Source organism: Furipterus horrens, unplaced genomic scaffold (genome assembly GCF_987537825.1).
Source record: "Furipterus horrens unplaced genomic scaffold, mFurHor1.1.pri manual_scaffold_2, whole genome shotgun sequence".
Taxonomy (NCBI): Eukaryota; Metazoa; Chordata; class Mammalia; order Chiroptera; family Furipteridae; genus Furipterus; species Furipterus horrens.
The window spans coordinates 34136296-34155506 of NW_028327172.1; the positions used below are offsets into that span (position 1 = coordinate 34136296).

The 19211-nt window shown below is 37.7% G+C and overlaps 1 protein-coding gene across 13 annotated transcripts in view; it reads left to right on the forward strand.

The window, feature by feature from the left end:
• The window catches only part of SOX6 (SRY-box transcription factor 6), a 611663-nt gene that overhangs the window by 569834 nt on the left and 22618 nt on the right, over nt 1–19211 (forward strand). For all 13 annotated transcript variants that reach the window (XM_090263661.1, XM_090263689.1, XM_090263681.1 and 10 more), the window contains one exon: nt 3628–3736. In XM_090263661.1, the coding sequence (XP_090119787.1) occupies nt 3628–3736 (109 nt within the window). The remainder of the gene's footprint in view (nt 1–3627; nt 3737–19211) is intronic.

Sequence of the window (19211 nt, forward strand, 5' to 3'; positions counted from 1 at the left end):
GGAACATATAAATAACACACATAAATTTAAGAGCAATTTTACTGTTAGCACACACATTATTATGGAATAGCCAATAAGTGTATAAAACATAGTATATAAAATTTTATTAAAATATACTGTGCACATCAAAAAATCAGCTTTTATCTAAGTGCAAAGAAAAGCCATTATTGTGGGCTTACTGTTTCATTGCTGTTCTTCCCCCATATCACAATTTTACGTTTGTTGCCAGTAAGAGGAAGTTGATTTTTTTCCCCTAGATGGAAACAAACCTCTGTTCTTGTAGTTACTCCAAATCCATTCTCTCTCTCCCTTGATGCATAGACAAAATCAATCAATCCTGCCATGGTAGGGAGGGCAAAGTTGCTAATTTAATGCAAAGTTAAAAATAATGCCTGAGGAGTGGAAGGGTTTGTTCAGTGACTCTGGAAATAGGGATAATAATGCAGCAGTCTATCTGTCATCAGCGAGGCTGCCCTGTGGTTGACTCTGATAATATGTGAAGATGATGGATGCCTCAGTTGTATGGCTTGTAACATTTAGCATTCATCAGCTCTCACTAAAGGGGGCTTTATCATTTAAATATCTTTATTTAATATGCAGCATCTACCTCATACATCATCATTTCAAAGCCCTTAGCCAACAGACCTACAACACAGCAGAGCTGACTTTAATTTTTTTCAATAACTTTTATGTTGTCTGCATGTTTGTGACTGACAATGTGTAAGTGTCTGATCACATCATCTCTTGTAATGCACATTTCACTGTCAACACAAAGACCAGGAAATTTTCTTGGGGGCTTGAGATTAAGTTAGCATTGAGGTGTTTTGCTTATACCTCCAAAATATCTTAACTTAGCAGCTATGTGCATTCTGAGCGCTAATTCAAGTGCATGGAAAAATTTGGAGTTAAGAACTTGCCACCCACAGTCTCTATTTGTTCCATATAGGCATATCCATTGGCACTTAATAGCTAGAAGTTGAAGCCTATTGAAACTAAAGTATTCTTGAACTTCTCTCTGTGTCCACGTCCCCATCCTGTATTTACTAGGCTCATGTTCAACCTCACTAGTAAAATCTTTGCTTAGCTCAGCTGCCCAGAGCTAACTTGTAGATGTCAGGACCTCTTATCTTACGGTTATGTGGCTGGCAAATGAATATTCTGAGCAATTCTTTGAAGAAAAGGAAATCTGGAAGACTAGATAGAAATTTATATGAAAAGGTCCAACTTTAATCTCAAATACAGGTGCTTAATATCACCAAATATAAAATGCAGCCCATGACCCAAAACAGTTTTTATCATTGATTTTGTTTCTGCCTATTTAACAAGTGTTTCATGGAATATTCTTCCTTGACTTCTACTTTGACAACATACCAGTATTTTATAAGAAAAGTGTCTCTACAGAGAATTTTTTTCAATGAAGTCAGAAAAATGTATGACTAGAGACACTGTGAATGTGTTGTTGAATGTTCTGAATGTTTTATGTTATGATTCAAAACAAGCTGATACTACCAAATTGTGAGTGCACTTCATTTTTTATAAAAGAAAAGATATTATCATCATATAAGCTTTGTTGTCTTAGGATTTTACAAACCATGGCATGTAATTTTCCCTCTTCTGCTTCCTTGTCAAAATATTGATATTCTTTCAGGAACTTTATTTATTTATTTATTTATTTTATTTTTTACATAGAATATTTTCCAGTAAAATCAAAGAGAATGAATGACTAGAAAGATACTTGAAATATGCATATTGATAGGTAGCGCATTCTGTTGATTTTCAGAGAAAGTTGTCCCCCTCCCCCTATGAAAATACAGTTAAAGTTTATTTTCCAAGAAGATCGCAGGTGTCACATCAAAACTCCTTTTGCATTTAACACAAGAAGAGCATTCACATGCAAATATTTGAAGTGCAAAACAATGTGATAAAACAAAGGTTGAATATTTTGCTGTCCCTGGTACTACTCATCTTTACTTTAATTCTTTTTTTTTACATCAGGACAACCAAAAGTGCTACTTCAAAAATAGAAATTGGCTGATTAAAAGCAGCTGTCCTCCCTCCGACAATGTGTGAAAGTACCCCATGGCTTGTGGCTGCTTTTTGCTGTGGCCTGCATCTGGGTTAATTTGTTCTTGTGCGGCACTGTTTTCACACAAGAAGATATTGGGGAACCATACTTAATTTGCTTTTTATTTCCATTCTGTTTTTTATAAGTGTCATGTTTCAGAGGTTTCCCCACATTGTAACCAGTCAGTATTACCCAGTTGGAGAAATTCATGATTATAATTTTGTTGCAAAACTTTCATAGAAATGGTGCTAGATTAAAGCAAGGTTTATGCTGTGTTTTCTTCCAACATAGATTTCAACATATTCCACAGTGAAGGGGAATTGGAAGACTTCCTGCACAATTTGACTGATGGGAATTAATTATAGAAATATAATGATATTCAAAAATAATCATATTAGAAAGCACAACGTAGTGAGACTGTACAAATGAGACACGTCCTCTATCAAGTAATTGTATGTTTGCTCCTTAAGAATATTTCCAAGTTTCTAAACATCTTACAGAAGGAACACTCACTCAGAGTGTTTCCATCTAATGCTGAACAGGCTCAGTACAGAACTAGGTCATTGAACAATAGACTGAACAGCAATCAGCACTCTACTGCTGCATAATGCATTAAGTATAACACGCAGAAACCATTCCCAAAGCTGCAAGCTGCTATTTCATGTCTGTAAACTCAAGCTGACATGACATTTAATATTGTTTCATAGTAATGAACAACAAGGTTTCATTCATTCACGAACACAACACAAAGCCAAGTTTGAGTCTGGAGAACAGAGGCAAGAAGGGAACACGCACTGTGATTCCGTAGACCAGAACGCCGTGTTTATGACCGTCAGTGAGCCCTCTGCTACTGATCCCGAGAGCTGCAGAGGGAGAAATCATTGTGTTGTTTCAGACCCCTGCTTCTAGGCGAACCGGTTAGCAAGTAAAACATCTTCGGGTTTCCCTGCAATAGTGGCAGGAGTATTTAACTTCTGTAATGCAATGGCTGGCTTGGAGTTATGTCCTCCTTTTCATGTCCCAGGAAGTTACAGTCGAAACTCCTAGGCAAAATAATAGTGTCAGTGCCATCATCTAGCCTGCCTGCTTTGAAACATTTGTTTTTGAAATCCTCTTGCATAAAATCCTGATTTGTATTTTCTCAGGAATGCCACTGCAAACTATCATCTCTAAGCGGGAACATGCCTCTCCTGTTAAATAGCAGTATGTACATTTTGACGGGAACCGTTCTTTCAAGTTTTGCACTTTTGGTTCAAACTTCTCAGCTGCATTCCTTTAGATTGCTGGAGCAAATGCAACAGCGAGAAGATGCCCAGTGCAGCGCTGGCAGGATTCCTGTCGCAGGTTTCCTTTCCTTGCAGGTCCTATGGATTAGAACCTGTCAGCGCTGCCAGGGCTACAATGAGGCTTCAGTGGAATCTTCCTGCAAGATCCCCTGAACCCCAGATGAACAGAACTGATGTTTGTAAATCCAAGTTTTGCCCATTAAGCAAGATAGAAACTGGAAGGAAAAGTGGCTGCTTTGGAAGCTAGAATAAGCCTCTAATTATTCTTTCCTCTAGGAAAGAACGCGCTTTGAGAATTTGGGGCCCCAGTTAACAGGAAAGTCAAGTGAAGATGGAAAGCTGGGCCCAGGTGTCATCGACCTGACTCGGCCGGAAGATGCAGAGGGTGAGTGACTTTTCCATAGCTCTTTTCTTTGCTCTGGGTGTTTCTGAAGGGGTGTCTCGGTTAGCTGTAGGATCTTTATGGTCTTTCTTGGGAGTACCAGCTTGGATTTTTTTTGGAAAAGCAGAGGAAATGTTAGTCTTCATTATATATTATAGTTGAGGACTTTGAGATGCAGCTAGATCCTATATTACTGGACATAGCAATCCAAGTACTTCAAGGTGCCATTTTAGTTTTAAAATAAAAGGACCCTCTACATCTCAATGAATACCAGAAGTTTGCTGTTTCATTCACTTCACTGCATTTGTGTGTAAAAAAAAAAAGGGGGGGGGGACAAACATACAAAGGAGGATCTTTTAACCCCAAATCAAGTGATCCCAGGTACTATCAAACCATTTTGGGAACTAAATGATGGTTTGAGCAGATCTAGCATAAAATTAATAATGGCTTGGGTAAGGCCCAGCCTCGGTCTGGGTGGTCACCATTGCTAAAGTCTTTTTGAAAGTCTGGATGGAAAGACTAGCTTCCCTCTCTCTGTGTTTCCCCATAGCACTATTAATGCCTGTCCGCTGCTCTTCCCTTTCTGTTTGTTTGTTTTAAAGGCACCAGTAGCAAATCAGCAGAGATTGCTCCCCAGAGGCTGGGTACAATTTATGAGTCCGGTCAGCACTTCAGTAGTGATGTTGCCCAGTTATTTACCATGTCACCGCAGAGGAGGGACTGGTCTTCCTATTGATCCTTTGGCAGAATCCCTCCCAATAGTCAGGGAAGATTAATTTGTTCTCTTCAGAGTAACACAATACTTCACCTATCCTGGGTCCCAGTAAAGTCCTTCTTCAGCTTCATGGGAAGAATCTTTCTATGATCCGTTTGACTGGCAGTATTTCTTCCAGGACCTAATCCCTTGAAAACATATGAAGACATTTCCTAGCAGCATAGCTTCTAGTGATAGCTACGAGCCATCCGGGCAGTTTGGAAGTCCCTGGCATGAGCGCTAAGAGCTGCTTAGTGTCAGACATTAGGAAGCACTTCAGAGTTTCCAGAAGGCAGATTTCTCACACCAGTAGGAGAGACTGATGTTTAATTAATACTCCCGAGAACAAGGTTTTAAAACAAACTCTGACTGGTATATGTGCATGTGTGTATGTGGGGTGGGGTGGGGGTAGAGAGGGGAAGAGGAAGAGGAGGAGGAGGGAGGGAGTGATAAAGAGGGCTCAAAACCAGAAATATACTCTCTTCTATAAAAAATATGTACCAAGAGCACATTGACATTCACATTTTTATAGGCACTTAGAAGTGCAGGTTTTTCTCTAGTGAAGATTGAGGTTCCTTGCCCTAGGGGACCAATATTCAGGTCTGGCCCATTTCAATTTGGTTGGAAGATTATACTGTAGAGTAACTAAATCTTTGACCATACACAGTGAAATAATATTTTTCATCACTTGAAAGTATTGAGTCTGGTCATTTTTTCAATAGACTAGGAATTACAGAGTTCTGTCTTCACCCTTGTTCTAACAGAGTGTTCTGAGTCTGTCACTTACCCTTCCTAACCGGGTTTTTTAAACTGTGTAAGGGGTATAAATACAGTAAGTTACCTCTTAGTAATGTACTATTAATCTACTTGATGATATTATGTTCTGGGTAAGTTAAAAATTATGGTCAGAGTTATTAACCATTAAGAAAGGAAAAAAATGAAAAACCTAACTGTAGAAAAACATGTTGTATAGAAATGTCTTTGGAAATTCCACTCAATACCAGCTTGTCTGGATTTAAACCAACTTTCTGGTTATGTTTATTTGGGGGGGGGGTAGGGGCAAACATTTATCAAGCACTTAGATGCCAGAAAATGTACTAACTTTTTTAACATTTTAAAATTTAATCATCATACAACTCTGTAAAGAAGGTATTATTATTTTTCCATTTTATAGATGAGAACATTAAAGCTGAGAGTAATTAAGTAACTTGCCATGGGTCACACAGCAAACAAGTTACAGAGCTGAAGGTGGATCCCAGGCAGCCTGGCCCCAGTCCCCAAGCTCTGACTATGTGCTATACTGCATGCCCTGTATATGCAGATAGATATGTGGTGCCTTTACTTTTCTGAACTAACTTCTTGTGACCTTCCTCAGAATGGCCCATTTCCTGTCCCTTAAATATAGCAAGTCATGCTGTATGCAGCTCTCCTGTTACTCTGTCGCACATGGCAGCAGTGCCTGGTGAGTGTAATCATAGAAGGGCCATGTTGGCCCAGGGGCTTAAGGAGCGTGTGCAAACCTCCCTTCAGCAGCTTGCCCAGAGTTGCCATTGAGACCTCATGTGCTTTTGGGGGACTGTGAGTTCAAGAATGGAGTCAAGTTACGTGCTCTAATACCAACAGCAGCGCAGTGCCTTTGTGAGGATTGTGGCTGCGGGGATGGGTAGCAGTCTTCTGCTGACTTCAGGGTATTTCCTGGCATCTGTTCAAGTGTGAGCTGATTGCAAATCCTGCTGGAGTTACAGTTCCTATTAAAGTCAGAGCAGATAGCAGGTACTCACAACTCTTGCTCCTGTTTGCTCCTTTCCCTTAGCAGGAAGAGTAAGAAGGGACTGAAGTGAAAGAATAACTAAAAAATTTATAAACTCCTTCTGTCAGTTTGTGGTCCCAAAAAGCAAGCAAGCAAGCAAGCGAACAATTATTTCTAGAGTGCCTACTGCAAGCCAGTCCCCGAACCAGACACTGGATAAACCAGAGGAAGCAAAACAGATACATTCCTGACCTCTTGGAGTTGAAAGTCTAGTGAAATAAGGCAGAGGATTTAAAGGAAAATGCAGACATACATGTAGATAGACAGACAGATACAATAATCATTGAGAAAAGTACTAAAGAGATCAAGACTTCTTTGTGCCCCACAAACATTCAGAGTGAAAGCTACTTAGGAAAGCTCAAAGAACAGGTGAGTTCTGCAGTGCCAGCCCAGGATGCTATCCCTTCAGAGTCCATACATGATCATGTCCATGTTTCCTCTGGCTTCCAATCAGAAAAAACATTAAAAATTTTTTTCAGCTTTGTTGAGATATAATTTATATGTAACATTATGTGAACAATGTGATGATTTTGTACACGTATATATTGGAAAATGATTACCACAGTAAAGTTAGTCGACTTATCTGTCACCTGACATAATTTTTTTTTTTAATTAGAAAATGTAAGATCTACTCCCTTAACAATTTTCATATGCATAATACAGTGTTGTTAACTATAGCTATCATACTGTGCATTGGACCTCCAGAGGTTATTCATCTTAGAGCTGGAAGTTCGTACCTTTTGACCAACATCTGTCCACTTTCTGCACCCCCAGCCCCTGGCAGCCACCGTTCTACTCTGTTTCTTTGAGTTTGGCCTCTTTTGATTCAACATATAAGTGAGATCATACAGTATTTATTTTTTTCTGCCTGACTTATTTGACTTAATGTAATGCCTTCAAGGTTCATCATGTTGTTGCAAAAGGCAGGATTTCCTTTTTTATCAATGAGTAACATTCTACTGTATCTATATCATATTTTCTTTATCCATTCATCTATCAATGTACTCATGCGCTTTCCTTGTCTTGTCTATCATGAATAAAGCAGAACAGCAATCTTAAGGGGCTCTTCCCTCCCTCGACTTCTACTCCGTCTTCCTGTGGGGCTTCTGAGGTGACTAACAGAAAGTCAGCCTAGGAGAACAGGCCCCGTTCCAGTCGGGCTTTCCTGGAAAATGTCTGCCAGTCATGAAAATGCCAATATCACTTAGTAAGCAACTTGTAGACCTGCTCCATAGCTCTGAGCGTGGAAGCAGCAAGGGAAAGGTCACCAAAACAGGCAGCTGTGCATGTGTATTAACCACTCATCAAAATCAAATGACAAAACGATAAGCTAGGAAAACAGAAATTAAAAATATAAAAGGCAAATGCCTTCAAAATTTTATTTTTAAAGTCCAGCTGTTATTTGGCTTGAATATGACAAGACAGCATTTCTTGTTCACCATGATATTTATAAAACTACAAATTCATTGGTGCTGGGGGCTTCGGAAACATGTTTAAGGTCTTGTTATGCTTGAAGAAGTTGAAGGCTTCACATGTATTGAGCACACAAAATTTGTTAGCTCTTAAATTGGACATGCAAGGAAGAGAGGACTCGATTACTTGAGTCTGTCACCATGTATTAAGAATGACAAGCATCTATTTAACTTTTTTATGGACTTTTCATATGGCATTTCCACTCTCCTTGTACTCCTTAGGCAAGAGTGCAGTCCTTATCCCAACTCACCTAATTTCAAGGTTGCAAAGTACAATAGGAAAAGGCTTTGGGCTGGTTATTGAAAATTTGGAATAAAGCTCTTTTGCTAAATGATGGTGAACAAGGGACTAATTCCTCTGGGTTTAAGGATTTTTTCTTTTAAAGAGGCGTGTGGAAGTCCATTATGTCTCAGGTCCCTTCCAAATCCAAGATTGCTACTAGGGTCTTCATAAAACACAGTTTTTTGTTTGTTTGTTTGTTTGTTTGTTTTAATATGAAAGGTGGTCTTTCCACAATAACTTCCATGCAGTTTTTTTTTTCAGAGAAATAAAAGAGGAGATTAATACCTTCAAGAGTATATATGAACTGCTTGCTGAATCAGGTTTTCAAGTCCCTTGATCTTTTCTTTTTGTTGATGAGAAGATCACTTGAGTAGCATTTCTCAAATACCTTTCACAGACAGGGGGCCCCCTCCCCTTTCTCTCTCTCCTTCTCTTCCCCCAGCAACATTAATTGTGGCTTGCCTTCTTTTTTATATTCTTCCCATCCTGTTTTTTTTTTTTTTTTTTTCTCTGTCTCTCTCTCATACCTATGGTCTCTAGAAGGATACTTTTCTTTTTTCTTTTCTTTGGTTTTGTTTTAAAGAATAGTTTGGAGAAGGAAACATTCTTGTAACTCCTACTTTAATTCTCAGATTCAATTATTGTGTCCCAGCCTCAGAGAAAGGCTGTACCTCATTTTGATGAAAATCATGCAGTATGAACTCTGAATAGGACTATCATTGGCCAGACTTTTGGACCCCGTGTTGGACATATAATGATGCTATCCTCAATGTATTAAAAACTTGCATTGATTTGAATAGAAATGGATATGCATACCAAGAATAGCCACTTTTAGAATTGTTTCTCTCAGATTCTGAGATTTGCCTGGAAGGGATTTATAGATTTGTACTGAATTTGTGAATTGGATCCCAGCCAAGATGGCCTTAACCCTTCTGAAAGTTTCTTTTTGTGTGTGTGTGTGAACTTCTTGTTGCTTCTAAGTTTTATATTTCAGAATAACTTTGTTATTGTCAACTTAAGCTCTCTGCTTATAGACAAATAACAGACTGCAACTTTTCCTCTTTTTTCTTAAAGAAATACACTTTTTGATATGAATGTCTTCTCTTACAAATCCTGCTTACCCTTTGATCCATACTCAGGGAACTCTTTGAAGCTTTTTTCATTCTCTTTCCCTCCCCTGGATCCTTACTCCTGGTGTAAAAGGAGACTGACTCAATGATACACGGCTCGTTTAAGGCAGCAGAGGCAAGCAATCTAGGGTGGGATTTAAAGACTACAAGTACTTATACTTTGGAATGTAAAGGTCATTATTAGCTCAAGCCCACCTGAATACAGTGCTTCACATTGCAACACTTATATTCTCAGAATCTCAATAAAGAAGAGATTATCAAATTTTTTATTCCAGCCAAGATATCCCTCCTTATATTCCTGACAAATGTTCATCTTACTCTGTTTAAATGCCTCTAATAGTCTAATGACAGAAAACTGACTATTCCCGAGAAGCTCATTCCAATTCTAATGATTAATTCTTTGTTACTTATAGTCCAAATCTGCCTCTGCTTCCTTGTAACTTCTACCCATTGCTTCTAGGCTGACTTCTGGGTTCCAACGTAATAGAACTTTAACACTTTTCTATATGACACCTTTTCAGATATTTGCTTAAGGACCAGGAGACTTAAATCCTAGTTGTTTCACCCTAAGCAAGTGACTTTCTTTTCCTGAGTTTTCTCATCTGTAGATGAGGAATTTGGTCTAGATGATTTCTAATTAACAGCCTTTTTTAACACTCTTATTTTATTTCCAAAATAATTGAAATAATTTACCTTTAAGTCAGTTAGAATGTGATAAGTATCAATTAGGGACAATGCCATTTTTAAAAAATAGATGAAATTAATATAGAAATATACCATGGGTGGTATGTCTTTGTCCAAGAAGGTATCCAAGTACTAGAGTCTATGCCAGGAATAAAAGATGGGAAATTGTACCTACTGAAAGAAAAGACCAAGGTAAATCCAAAGGGAGCACCAACCAGAGCTGTGCTGTGGGCTTATGGTTCTGGCCTTCCATAACTTCCTGAAACAGTGTTTCTAGGCATGTCAAGCTGAATAGGCAAAGCAGGCTCTCTGGAACCAGAAGGCTGGGGTCTGAGCAAGGATGGGTAGCCAAGGAGGCCTAAAGCATGGTGAAGACTGAGTAACAGCCATGCAGTCTGGGAGATAAGCCGAGTTCACAAAGCCCCTTGCTGCGGACTATGTTGTATGAGTATCACAGAAATGTATTTTACTGTGGATATAAACAGTTTTAGAGGATCCTGTGCACCAGTTTATATCAGCACTATATATAAAGTGCAGCTCACTTAAACAAGCAAATAAACTTCTCTTAAAGATATATATTTGCTATGTCTTAAAAGCTCCCAAATAATTTTTAATGTTGGTAGAAAACAATTTCCATTGAACTCTCCAAGTGATGGATAGTCCTGATGGGGCAAGAGCGGGAAATGTCAAGATTCTTGTATGACTCCATCTCCTAATACTCCATAAAGGGAACTCAATCTGCTTCTCAGAAGTGCTTAAGCTAGAAAGCCTAATTAAAGACCCAGACTCTCTTTAGTGAGGAACCTAGCCCTGCCCAACAGCTGTTTTTTCATCAGCCTGCCTTCTCTGAAGAAGTGTCGATGACAGTGTATATAACCACACCACACACTCACACACACACACACACACACACACACATGCACGTGCGCATCTATTTTCTGACTGAATATCCTCTACCCTGGAGAAGAAATGCTTGTCTATGCCATTGCTGAATCACACAGAAGTATGTTCCAATCTTGCTACACCAGCTGGGAGCTAAAAGATTAACCCTACCTACCATGAACATTAGACCAAGACAAGAGGAGCCAACATTCGTGCCCAGTGGGACTGTAAGATCAGTCCATGCTTCCTCAGGAGTACGTATGTCTGCTCCACATACCAACACATTAGAATAAACCCTAGCTGATAGAGATCTACCTCTGTGTTTGGACTGACTTATACGTTTTAAAATATGGACCTTGTCTAGTTCCCTGTCCCAGGGTCCTCTTCTCTTGACAGCAGGAGCCACTTCACTTCCCATCTGCAGATTATAGAATTCAGCCCAACCTTACATTGGTGGGTGTAAAGAACTTCATGCCAATTTGGAGTGCTCTTTAAATTCTCTCTGCTTAAGGTTAGGATTGGATTTGAGACCAACCTTTCCCCCCTTCTTTTCAAGCTTTGATAACTGTGCTTCTGACTTATTCCAAAAAGTCAGGAATCCATTGACATTTGCATTATACTAGACTGTTGCATTTAGGAGTAAGCTGTAAAAGTAGCTAAAACTTAATATGGAATTTCATAAAAATTTTAATATATTCAACCATTTAAAATTTATACTAAAATACAGATTTCCGTTTACTGGTATATATATCTATAATGCTAGACAGATATAGAGATAACTATCTATCTATCTATCTATATGTGGTGTGTCAAGAAAAAGCCTGGCCATTGTTAATATAATGAAAATGGTTTGCGCAACATCAGTGTAACCTGGCGGCCAAGGAGAGTGGACTGGAATGAGCATGAGTGAACAATGACAACTTCAGTGCGCTAGTCAGTGGGGGCGGTAGATGCTGTTGAGTGAGCATGTGTACTGGGTGGTCCACGTTCAAAATGACTGAGTAGAGCAATGAATCTACAAAAATTTTTGCATTAAGCTTGAACCTTCCTCTCTGGAAACTATTGGGATGACTCAGAAGGCTGCAGCTACGGGCAGCTGGTGATTGGCAGCTTCATCATGACAACATGCCTGCTCAGGCATCACATCTCATGCAGAGTTATTGGCAAAACGTCAAATCACCCAGGTGGCTCAGCCCCTCTACAGCTCAGATTTGTCACCCTGTGACTTCTGGCTTTTCCCAAAACTAAAATCACCTTTGAAAAGGAAGAGATTTCAGACCATCAATGAAATTCAGGAAAATACAAGGGAGGAGCTGATGGCAACTGGGAGAACTGTGTGAGGTCCCTAGGCGCCTACTTTGAAGGGGGCTGAGGCATCATTGTCCTGTGTACAGTGTTTCTTGTATCATATATCTTCTTCACTAAATGATTATTTTTCATATTACATGGCTGGGTAACTTCTGGACAGACTTCATATATGTGTATATATGAATATGTATATATATATACACACAGGTATGTATGCTTTCATGGCAGAGAAATCATTTCATGCTGCTTTTAATACAAGCTCACTTTTCACTGGGAAGGTTGATCATGCGTGGGACAAAATAAAAAAGGATAATTCTAATCCATGCTGCCCAGTCGCAGAACTGTTACTGGCGGGAGGAAGAGGGGAGGAAAAAACAACTGTCAACAATCCCTGAAACTTCCTTACCTTCCATTTGTTACTGGTTCATAGTCAATAATCCTAATCCTTAGTTGTTCCAATGAATCCTTCATAAAAAGGTCATCCATAAATTTACAAGATAATAGTCTCTCTTTTGTTTTTGTTTTGCTTTTGGCTCAGACTGAGCAGCATACATAGTCTGGTTACGGTTCCTACGTGCGGGAAGTGGGGGGATAATGAGATGGTCTTTCTTGGTTGGGTCTTATGCATTTTTAAATGCATTTTAGTTCTGTATCATAGAAGCCCTTTTGAAATATATTTTTAGCTCTTGGGAAGAAAAAAAGCTCCATTAAGTAGTAAATTGCACTCCCCAGCTAACTTGTGGGTTCATTTTATCATTATCCTAATGAACTGGACTGTACAGTATAGGAAACATCACCCAGGTATGTTTAGAAAGACTAGAAAGGGAGTAAATATATCTAACGTAACCACCTGCCATGTTCTTGATACTGGAATAGACATTCTGCTACTTCTCTTGCCATTGCTATTGCTACTATTTCTAAGGGGAATCACTGTTCAGTGAGCAGCTACCGCATTCTAATCACTGTGCTAGGAAATTTACGTTCCCATTTAATCCCCACAAGGATCCTGCCAAGTAGAAGTTTTAGCGCTTCCATAAGGAGATAAAACTACAGTTTAGAGAAGGGAAATAATTTACCCAAGGTTACGTAGGAAATATCAAATCCCCAATTCAAACCCAGATCTGTGTAACTACATAGCCTCCGAGCCGCATTGACTCCTATTTTTCTCGAAGATGTGTAGATGGAGTTGATCGCCTTTGTTGCAGTGGTTTTTCCCTTTTGATTTTCATTAAAAAGTAGAAAAATTAATGAAAAGTGGGAATTCATAAAAAGGTTTTTAAAATCTTTCAAACTCTAGAAATATTAGGTACCTTTCATATACTTTCACCTGATTCTCAGGGCAAAAATATTTTGGTGAATCATAAAATTGAGTTGATTACCCAAAATTCTTGAGTCATTTTTTTCTAGCATTGTCTATTTCCATGTCCCTAACATAATAAAAAAATTAGTCTACTGTATCCATGATCTGCATCTCACATTTTAATAAAAGGCAAGTTCTCTAGAACAAATGAAATGAAATGAAGAAAAGAGACCAGTTAAATTAATTTTGATCAGAGTTTTAAAGCTAAGTCTGGATGCCATTGAAACAATTCAGTTGACCATTTAAAAAATTCATTTTGATGGCAAGTGTGAAACTTTGGGGTGGTTATATTTCAGTTCATGTGATTTTGTAATTTATTAGCTGTGAGACTTGGCTAATTTAACTTATTTAAACCTCAGTTTCAGGAATGTGGATTAGATGGTCTCTAATATTCCTCTCATATTAAAATTTTCTAATTTTATGAGCATATTGTATCAATTTCATGACTCTGCTATCTAGGGAAGGTCCCATCACATGCCTGTTTGAATACATGCTTCAGTTGTATATATTTACACACACCCTACAGCATTACTATAGCTTTCAGGTTTAATATTTCCAAAAAAGCCCAGACTTGCCTTACCATCCCTTCAGGATTTCCCTGGAATTAAGAAAGCATGGATTTCAGAATTGTGCATTGTAGCAATTCAATAAAAGAAGACTAGAACCAATGATCTCTGAATCCCAAACAACTGTGGGTACAATTTCCCATCAAAGCCATTTTTATTTTACAGAGGGCTCAAGTAGGCAAGGTACTTTATAGAATATAGGCGATAAAATAGGACTTATACGAAATCTGATTTTGGAAATTCCCAGGGTGTAAAGTAACATGTAGATATCTGAGTCTCTTTGTAAAATGTTGACTGTCAAAGATGTCCATTGCTCTCTCCTGTGACATTTGAATACTTACCTTCTGCCAGTTTCTGTACCAGGCCCTGGGGAAGTGGTTAGGATTAAGAGACAATGAATCCCTTCCCTTTTGGGATGCACAGTCTTGTGAAGAAGGTAAGCACATTCAATTGGTATTTTGGATAAAATATAGTAAAGGTTAAGGTATAGGTAGGCACAAGGTGCTCTGGGAGCCTAAAATACTTAATCCAGCCTAACAAGCTTGGTAAGACTGCCTAGAGATGATTCTTATCGTGAGTCTATGAACAAGCGATTGGCAGGTGGACAGAAAATTCCAGGAAAAGGGAAAGCATGAATTCTTAGTATGAAACAGCACGTACAGAGAACTAGAAGTGGTTCAGAATTATAGAGCAAAACAACTGCAAGTAGAGTGTCAGAGATGGAACTGGAGACTTAGGTGGAAAACAGGTCATAGAGAGCTTTGTATACCATCCTGAGGGGTTTGGACTTTATTTGGGGGGCCTTAGGGAGCCATTGAAGACTTTTAAATATGATTTGTCAGAATTACATTTGTAATGGATCATGATGGTTGAAATTAGAACTATTTAAGTGGGGACTGAGGACTCAAAACTAGAAGTAAGACTGTCAGCTAAAAGGCTAGTCAGTCCAACAGAGACAGTGAAGCCAAGGCAATCGATGAGTGATGAGAATGGAAACAAGAGGATGGATTCAGTGGTAACTTTGTTAACTAATGCTGAGATTTGCTTCATCTTGGTTTGTATTTCTTAACTTCATTTAGAGTCTATGGTAACTGGATGACTCCAGAAGCTGCTGAGCAACATGAATTATTTAGTCTACCAGCTTTTCACCAGCCTCTGTGTTCTCCATGGGACTCTACTTGAATCTGGGCCTGGTTCTCTGAAAATTTAGGAAGCCAGATCTATTGTTGTCTTATTTCATCCATCGTAGTCTCTGGTTCAAACGTAAATGATGTCTTTTTGCCTGGCTCAACAGCTTGTAAGCCTTCCTCCTGTGCATACAAACACCAAATAGATACTAAGTGGAATATTTGATATTCTCTGTTACTTTCAGATCATTAAAATAAAGAATCGCATAAGTTATCCCAGTTGCCTTGGAGCTTATAGTGGAAACAATATAAAGGGTTCTGTCTAGCTATCTGTGTAAAGCAAATATAACTTGAGAATTAAAAAAAAAAAAAAAAAAGGTAAACATGGGCACCAAAACTGAAAGCAAGAGACTCTTGAAAAAACAGGCTGGTGTATCACTGGTTAGAATTTCCTTCATTTTGCAAAGCCACGAGCCACATGCATCAGCTCACCACAAAGTCATTAAGCCTTTTTAAGCTCAGATGAAAAACATTAACAAATACCACAAAAGGCTTTAGTATAGCCCCTTTGTTCATTCACATATGGCACTTTATAACTCCTGCGCCACTCTGGTCGTGTGTTTGTTTAAGCTGCCTCCATCAGGCTGGTCCTGAAAGAACAAAAGACATCTTGAGCAATCCTAAGCAGGAAATGGGCTAATCTAAACATGGTTTGTGACACTTTAAGTAGAATAGAAAGGGGAGGGATTGATTAGTCATTAATGTCCAATTGGCTCCATATGGATGTTGCAATAATAAAGCCCTTTTTTCAGAGCAGTAGCAGAGTTATTGAATTAGAGGTTTATGTTTCCTTAGAGCTGACCTTAGGGAATTCCCTTTTGGTTCTTCTTGTTGCTCTTGTAAGAGAATGGAGTTTTCCAATAGGAAAAAATAGAAGCCTTATTCACAATAACACTTGTTCATAATTCTGCAACCAAGGAATGCATTCATTTAGCATCATGTTAATCCTTGCTATAAGTTCAGTCTTTAGTGCTTTCTTTGCATGTTATTGCATCTTGGGTAGGGCAGTAGTTCAGTGACCAATTCGATAGTGTCATGAACTTCAGAACTGGTAATGGGCTCCTCTAATGTGGTTAGCTGTGCAGGGAAATATCCTTATGGGGGCAAAACAATGTTCCAACCAAGGAGCAGTGGGCTTTGAAATTAAAACGTATTTCAGACAATGAAGTAGTGACTGGGGTAGCTTTGGTGTAGGAAAAATGCACCAGACTAAAAGTTAGACCTAGGTTCTAGATCTGACTCTGCTTCTTGGTAGCAACTGTTTATTTCAGAAGAGGGGAGCATAACTCTCTGAGCCTTGGTTTCTCCATTTATAAAATGGAACAAATATATCTACCCTTCTACCCACTTCAATGGACTATAAATAGGATTAAGAAGGTAATGTATTTCCTGAAAGCACTTTGTGAATATTATTATATGTAAAAAATGATACAACTGAAGCTGTTCTACTTTGGGTAGGATTTTTTGAAAAGACAACAATGCTGGAAAAAATAGAAAGCAGAAAAAGAGGAAGACTAAATATAAGAGGGATTGACTGCATAAAAGAAGCCACAGGCATGAGTCCACAGGAGCTGAGCAGGGCTGTTAAGGACAGGATATTGTGGACATAGCTTGTTCATAGTGTTGTCAGGAGTCACAGCCGACTCAATGGCTTGTAATGCAAAATTACTTAACACACCTAGTGTTCCTATCCTGTAAACAGATCTCTTGTCTAGTACAGTCAAAAAGGTAAATTGCTCTTTAAAGAATTACTCTGGTACTCTAATTAGTGACATGTCTGTTTCCAAACTACCCAATGGAATTGTTTTATGTGTATTCTATCTTTCTGTCCATCTGGCTGTCATTCTATCATCTATCTATCTAGTTTATTCAGTAAATTGCTTGGTATAGATAAGTTCAATAATTGAGGTAGGTAGGATATTTGTTTTTAGTGAAATTAAAGAACTTTAAGGTAAAAACAGGAAAGTGAAAATTTGCCTATGGCTTTCCCCTACATTGGACAAATGAAGAATTGACACCTTAATCCAAGTACCATAGGTAATTCATCTTTTGTTTCTGCATCATTGGTTTCTATTCTTTCACCAGCCTCTAGGTCAGAAGAACTATGCCATCATATTTTGCACTTGCCTTCTTTAAATCAAGATATCTGGTAGTAGATTATTCTTTGCTAATTTATCCAGCTCCTCTTTTTATAAAAGACAGAAAATAACCCATTCTCTTCACCCCTGGCATCCCTTCTTCTCAGAAGATGAACATATCATTTCCCTAATGGTTAAACCTCTTGCTCAGACATAAAATGCATTTTTATGTCAAGTAAATCACTAGGATAGCCAAATTAGTTATTTTGCTTCGTTTTGGTTTGGGTTGTTTTTTACAAGTTCAAGTCTTTTATCCATTTTAAATTAGATTTTTAAATTTTTTGCTTTTGTTTTTTTATGAAGCTCTTTATATATTCTTGATATAAGGTCTTGTTAGATATGTGCATTGTGAATATTTTTTCCAATCTGTGCTTTGACATTTTGTTTCCTTAACAATGACTTTTGATGAGCAGAGGTTTTAACTTTGATAAAACTTAATTTGTCCATTTTCTTGTCTATTTAGTGCTTTATATGTCATATCTAAGAATCTTTGTTTATTCCAAAGTCACTTCAAATATTCTCCTATGTATTCCTTGAGGAGTGTTATAGTTGTTGAGTATAATATGTAATACGAGATCAAGGTTTTACTTTTTCCACATATCTATGCACTTTTTCTAGCACTGTATATTGAAAAGACTATCATTTCCCACTTTAATATGCTAGGTCTTTACTGGAAGTTGACCATATATGTGAGAGTTTAATTTTGGACTCTCTATTCTGTTTCAATGATCTACTTGTTTATGCTTTAATCTGGTTTTCAAAATGTCATAAAGTATTTTTTTACTCTAAGTCTTGATATAAGGTAATTTGAATACTTAAACTCCATTTAAATTTGCTTTGGCTGTTCTTACCACTTTATTTTTTACATAAACTTTAAAATCAAGTTGTTAATTTATTAAAGAACCCTTTTGAGAATTTTTGTTGGGATTGGATTGAATCTATAAATAAAAATGGAAAGAATTGACATCTTAACAATATTGAGTCTTCTGAGTTCATGGTTCACTTTCTCCATTTACACGGGTCTTTAATTTAACTCAAAATGTTGAATTGTTTTTAGCGCATAGGTCTTGCACAATTTTTTGGTTAAATTAATTCCTAAAAGTATTTTATTTTTTGATGCTATTGTAAAAAACTTAAAATTTTTTCAAATTATTTGATATTAGTATATGAAAATGTAATTGATTTTTGTATTCTGCTTTGCATATAGCAGTATAACTAAATTCACTTAAAAACTCTAGTAATTATTTTGTATTAATACAAAATACATCTATTTGATGTATTTTCAAGTTCACTGACCTTTTATGGGCATTCCAAACCTCTGTGAAGGCTCTTCATTAGTGAATTCTCATATTAAATACACTGTTCAGTTCTAGAAGTTCAGTTTTTTCTTTTAGTTTTATGCTGAGCTTTCCTCTTTCTATACATTCATTATGACAATCTTTTCCTTTAAGTCCTTGAACATATTTAAAATGGTTACTTTAAATCCCTTGTCTATTCATTACACTGTCTGAGTCATCTCAGTTTCTCTTTCTATTGACTTTTTTTTTTTTTTTTTTGTATGTTTCTGGGTCACATTTTCCTGGTTGTTTGAACAACTAGTAATTCTTTATTATGTATTGTGCATTGCAGGTTATAAATTGTGGAAACTCTGGTTTCTATTATCTTCCTCTGTTAAGAACGTTAATTTTTGTGCTAGAAGGCAGTTAAATTGCTTGCTGATCCCATTGAATTTGTGGAATAGCTAGAATGCAAACAGAAAGTTGGTCTTAATTGGATCAATGTGTCGGAAGATACTATGATGATGCTGGACACCCTGGGGAGTGTCTTCATGGAAAAGCTATGAAAGCAGGGATCTCACACAGTGAAGTTCCCTTCCTTCTGGGATTGAATCCTCTCCAGTTTCT